The sequence below is a fragment of the Astatotilapia calliptera genome, chromosome 18 (genome assembly GCF_900246225.1).
Source record: "Astatotilapia calliptera chromosome 18, fAstCal1.2, whole genome shotgun sequence".
In the NCBI taxonomy this organism is placed as follows: Eukaryota; Metazoa; Chordata; class Actinopteri; order Cichliformes; family Cichlidae; genus Astatotilapia; species Astatotilapia calliptera.
Genome location: NC_039319.1, coordinates 28529323 through 28535426, shown reverse-complemented (window position 1 = coordinate 28535426; position 6104 = coordinate 28529323). Strand labels below are relative to the sequence as shown.

The following is a 6104-nucleotide window of genomic DNA, read 5'->3' as shown; positions in this document are numbered from 1 at the left end:
CAACAATATCAGTTATAAAACACACAAACACATTACTTTAATCACTTCATTGTACTGAAGGGCACCTCAGCAAAGCATATATGCCAAATATATCTTGGAATATTTGATACACAGAGTTAAAATTCCATTCCTAAGCTGCCCTCTGTAGCTTCCTCACGGGAAATGTTCGGCTTCCCTGGGAGATACACTAGATTTACTGCTGTAGAGGTGAACTCGATGCTTTTCCACGCGTTTATGTTATGTTCAAGTAGGAAAGTCATCGCAGAAAGCTGAAGAATAAATAAATAAATAATCTACAAGCACAGTGAGAAAGGTTAGTTTTATTGTTATTAAGCCTCGTCATTATTTACCAGCATATTTGTGATGAGTGAAAACAAACCAACATATTCACCACATTAAATCAAAAATTATAAAATCCAGTCAATTCAATCAAAATAATTATTTTTGGTTTTGGAATTTATTTAAGTTTTCATTCATCTTATTTGTTTTCCTCTTTCTGTTTTACATTTATAGCAGCGGTTACCTGACACGAACCCGTGCTTGGTTTAACCTGTTTGCACTATTTGCTGTGTGAATGTGCAGGTGATGGGGGAGGTGTGTACGTGTGTGCGCGCAAGAGGAGGGGTTAACCCACACTTCCGTATGCTCGACAGTAGACCACTATAAAAAGTCCATCAGTCGGGCTGTTACTCATATCCTGAATCCTGGTTTCACTCAGAGAGCACACGGACGCGGAGGACAGCATCTGCAGGACTTCGGCGTTTTAAACTCTTTTTAAAAACGGTCAACATGGCTGTGGCTGAAGCAGTGATGCCTGCCTTAATCTCGTTTCCGAGTCTCAAAGGACTGGATAATGTAAGTAGAGAACATTTAAGTATGGCACATTGTGGTAACTCTAGTGTGTTATCATAATATGTTTGTAGATCTATTTCTCACTGTTGACCGACTATGCAGCTTGGCTTTCTTCTAACTTTTTTTTAATTTTGCGCTCCTTTACATTTCTAAAAGGTGGATGAGGGAGTGCAGAACAGCGCAACAGGTGATGCAAATAACCCGCCGTGGGAAGTGGAGTTCAACATGGTGCGTTCTCCTGCTTTACCCTCCAAAGAAGACGACGAACTGGGAAAGTTTTTGGATCTTGATTTTATTTTGTCCAACACCATCGGCCGCGATGCTCTAAGCGACAGCGACGGCAATGGGAACATCCCACCAACGCAGCAGCAGCAGAACTGCATGTATTCTCTCCCGGATTCGCCGGAAAGCTGCAGCGGTGGTGCTGTGACGGAGTGCAGCGATCATCCTCCCTCTCACCTGGGCTGCCACGGAACTGCAAACGTCGCAAAGTCGAGCCCAGCTCACAGTCTTATGGTGGAGCTTCTCAGGCCTGAGATAGGTTACCCGGCTGATGCTTCACCGGACTGCGCGGGCAAGGAGAGAGATGACCGGGAATTCACCGAACTGCGAGCTTTGAATTCAGCCTCAATTCCATCGGCTCCCCTTCACCGCCCAGCTGCCACCGCACCGATCCCGCTTGGATATAAAATCAAAACCGAGTCTGGGGGTCCATCTTGCATGATGGCCGCCAGCGGTGAGAACTTTATGGAACACGTTCACGAGAAAAACCTAATGCAGCCAGTAACCTTTACGCACCACCAGGCTGCATTTCATGGTGGGTTGCAGGCTCACGGCACGCATCCCATGCAGCACGCTGCAGACCACGGACATACGGCACACTACCACTTAAACGCGCACATGAGCTCTCACCATCCCAGTAATCAAAGCCATCTCCAGGGTCAATATATGAACGCGCCATATCACTCGATTTACGCACACCAGGGTGTGCCATCGTTTCAGGGACACTACAACGCGCAGAGAGAGCAGGTCCACGTTCACCAGCAGCAACAGCAGCAGCGTCCACTGTCGATGCAGGGGATGGTGCTCACTCCTCCCTCTTCTCCTTCTCCGGTTCTGCTCGAGTTTTACTCGCAGGATGAGACCGGGTGCATGAAGCAGAAACGAGCCCGCAGATCGTGGGCTAGAAAACGCGCTGCCACGCACAACTGCGAGTTCCCCGGCTGTGGAAAGACTTACACAAAGAGCTCCCATCTCAAAGCGCACATGAGAACACACACAGGTGAGAATCTAAAATCTAATATAATTTTTGTTTTCTTCTGCTTTTTTTTGTTTGTTTTGTGAACATGTCATATAAAATATGTTAATATGCTTCTGTTTACATCTTTCAGGTGAGAAGCCCTACCACTGTAACTGGGAAGGATGCGGCTGGAAGTTCGCCAGATCAGACGAATTGACCCGCCACTTCAGAAAGCACACCGGACACAGACCCTTCCAGTGCCACCTCTGCGAACGTGCCTTCTCCCGTTCAGACCACTTGGCTCTCCACATGAAGAGGCACATGTAGGCCACAGTTCTTCTGGACTCTTGCATCCATAAGAATCCACCCCTCAGAAGAGGACCGACTTGGTTTCTCCCTGCTGGACTGTCCAAAATCAGTGTAGCATGAACTGTTTCCCCCTGACAGACAGTTGCAGTTGTCCTCTTCCACTCCACTCTTATTTTTTTATTACCACTTGTATACTGCTAAATTAAGTGCCTCTGGTGGTTACTGTACATACAGAATCTGTGCATACATGTATAACACTGCCTAAATTCTAGTTCAGTAGTATTTAAGACACTTCCTCACACTGTCTCTAAAATAAGTTATTGACGTGAGTGCCTTACCAGAATTACATAGGCCTATCTGCTCATCCTGAGCAGTTTTTTGTATTTTTGTAATGTTTACATCTTGTATCTTTGATACTATAATCAGTCAGGGTGGTAATTATTATTATTATTATTTTTTTTTGGTATTCTGTTTTCTTATCGTAGATTGTAAACATTTGCTAAGCATTGTAGACTGCTGTGGATCTTTATAGTCTGGTTCAGCAAAGATTCAGGTACTAAATTGTTTATAGGATCCCAAGAAACTGGTGCAGTGTGAAATGTATTTTTTTTTTTGTTAATGAGAGTTTTTGGCAAAGTTGTCCCTGTGGTTTTGTTTTTTGTTATGTTTTTATGTTTGCTGTGAGAAAGAATCCACTGCAACCAATGGTCGATTTGGTGAACTTGAAAAGTGTCATTCTCCTAACATGCAGTTGTTTTAAATTGCGCTCAAGGGCTCCAAAATAAAAGTTTGTTTACAAATGCACCAAGTTTGTTATTGTGCATTTCTCACTCATGTAATCTCTCCAGAAGCAGGTTTGTCTGGTCATGGTGTTTTATCCTTCCTTCTGGCTTGTGTGTTCCCACAATCCCAAGAACGGGCAAAATATTAGTAGGTGCATGTGTTACTCTAGTCCATGGTTGGAAATGTAGGGGACAAAGTTTGTGCCTAACATCCCATCAAACATTAACAAAAAAATAAGAATCAAGGTGAAATCTTACTGAAATTGCTGGATGTAGAAGCATCAGTAAGCTCTTGTTGCTTTACTTTACCTGCACAAAATGTACTCATTTAACTCTGCTTTACTTCCTGTCTCCTGGCTTCAAACCCCACAGTTTAAAACCATGGTTTACCCTTAATGGCCAGGTGTTCCTGTAATAACAGAACACATGTTATTGAACAAGGATGTTGCTACCATATTTTTCAAGTTGAAAAAACTGAAATGCTTTCATTTATTTTATATGCTTAGATATCCTGACATGCTCTGTACTGAGACCTGAAATCACAAAATTTCTAACTACAATAAAGCCACTTTTCATAGAGGATTAATGACTCAAACAGCTTTGGATCACTACTTATGAAAGACTGCCATCTAATGTCATTTCAGATAATAACATTATCTTTAACAGGGCGTTCAATGTCTTAAACTATCCTCTTGCATGTATGTAATGTTCATCTGTCTAATATTTATTTAGAGATGGTGAAATCTGGAATCAGGAATATGTTCCACACTGCTTTGTGATACAATGACTTCTCTTTCCTTTGTGATCACTGTTATACTTAAGAATCAGAATATTTTAATCCCAGAGGAAAAATATGTTTAGAAACGACTTTAGAGTCAGTTGAAAAGATATGAAGAGAACCCAGAGTAAATCATGAGACAGAAATTCAGCCAGGACAGTCACAGCACTGTGCTTCTGCCAAGAGGAAACTTGATATACAACAGTATGCTCAACGTGTTCAATTTACAACCAACATTCAAACGGACCACTACTTAGCGTGGGAGCAATAAAGGACCAAACGGTCAAAGAGGACTGCTTTGTTGTTCCACCTCAGTTTCATTGATCAATTAACCGTGTGAAAACACTGGGGACTGGGGTCCTGCTTCTGTCTGCCCTGGAACATGTAGAGAAACCTGTTTTGCACTGTGCAGGTATCCATATGCTAATTCCCCACAAGCACCCGTGCTTTACAGCTCACAGGTCCTCCTACACAGGAATGTATGAACTGGGGATCTATTGTGAAGCGATTCCCTGATAATAAAACCAACCGTCTACAATAAAAATGCATCCCAGGCGCCGGCGCACTGTCACCACACCCGGACATTTCACGAGCTTTTCATGTCTGCTTAAGCAACACTGCCCTCTATTGTTAATGTATATGATAATCTCCATCTGTTTGTGGGCGAAATGCGACGAACTGCCATTTACTACAAATATTTAAATGTTGGTTGTGAATGGGAAATGGTACTTAAACCATGAAAGGTTGCCGGCGAAGATAAAGGAGCCAAGCTGTTAGTTTTCCCACATCAGGCAGTTGAACAACAGCGCCCGTTGACTGTCTCACTCGTCCCCTGTTTTAATAACCTTTCAGTAAAAATGTTAGCAAAGAGCCAGTTATGCCACCTAGCCCTCACGGACTGATTTTTGGGCTTCTTAATTAAACACAATTCATTTTCTGTTGTAAATGTTTATTAATTGTTCTCCTTTGTCGTTTTGAATCATACATTGCTAAATTGAGGGATTTTACACATATGGAATCAAGGTTATTATAGTTCATTCAAACTAAACTAAACTAAGACTAGATGTGGGAAAAACGTAACATAAGTTAATCGCATTAAAAATAAAAACTAGACTTTAGAATAAAAAATATACAAATTGAAAACTTACTAAAATAAAATAAAATAAAGTGTTTTAGTATCTGTTATCACTCTACAAGTCTCAATAAACATGCTTACTGTGTTGACTGTGAGCCAACTGCTTTCATTTCATGCTCCTGATGTGTATAAAAGACTAAAACTAAGAGGAATTAAACTGAAAGTAAACACGTTCATAAAAACCAGAGTGAAACAAGAAAATCAACTATGGAAACTAAACCAGGTTAAAAAGTCAAAATGAAATATGAATAAAAGCTCATTAGAAAATACAAAATTTAATAACTCAAATAAAATCTACGTGTACCAGTACTTTAGTTGCAATTAAGACATTTCCTCACACTCTTTAAAATAAGTCATTGACTTAAAATAAATGTTTTACCTGGATAATAAGCTAAGGAATTTTTGTAATGTTTATTTCTCACATCGCTGATACTCTTATCATGCATTATATGAATCTGTATTCTTTGCCTGCAGATTACTTAGTGGATTATTTCTGGTTTGGCAACTGTTTTCTTGTTCAAGACCAAGAAATAATGTTGCTAACAATTATTTTCAGGATCCCAGTAAGGAGGCACGGTGTGAAATGGATTTCTTGTTTCTGACAAATTGTCTTTTTACTCATTTAAAACATAATTCAGAATAAAGAAATCTGTATAAATATTCTATGTGCTACACTTTTCTTCTGAAAGTTTTTAAAACTGAGCTCAAATATATCTGCAGGACAATGAAAAACAAAAACAAAACGTATAAATGATTGGTATTAAGCCAACAAACTGAAAGATTAAAGTGAATTCTGCCCTCACTCCAGAGGAAAAAAGAAATGAAATCTCTGCACTAACAATTTGTATTTCCAAATTGTTTAAGAATATACACAACTAGTAAGTGACTATCTCGAAGATGATACTACACAGACAAAAAGACAGAGCCAAAGGGGGACTGGGGGAAACATTATGTAACCTGCTTTTCTTCTTTTGGAGCCCCCTCCTCCTTTTGTTATTGATGAAAAAT

At 40.4% G+C, this 6104-nt stretch overlaps 1 protein-coding gene across 1 annotated transcript; it reads left to right on the top strand.

Moving 5' to 3' along the window:
* Positions 1-689: 689 nt before the first annotated feature.
* On the top strand, positions 690-3205 carry klf17 (Kruppel like factor 17). Its single transcript, XM_026150973.1, has 3 exons — positions 690-855; positions 1009-2134; positions 2244-3205. Exons 1-3 carry the CDS (start codon positions 790-792, stop codon positions 2417-2419), a joined length of 1368 nt encoding a protein of 455 aa, XP_026006758.1. The 5' UTR covers positions 690-789; the 3' UTR covers positions 2420-3205.
* Positions 3206-6104: the final 2899 nt, after the last annotated feature.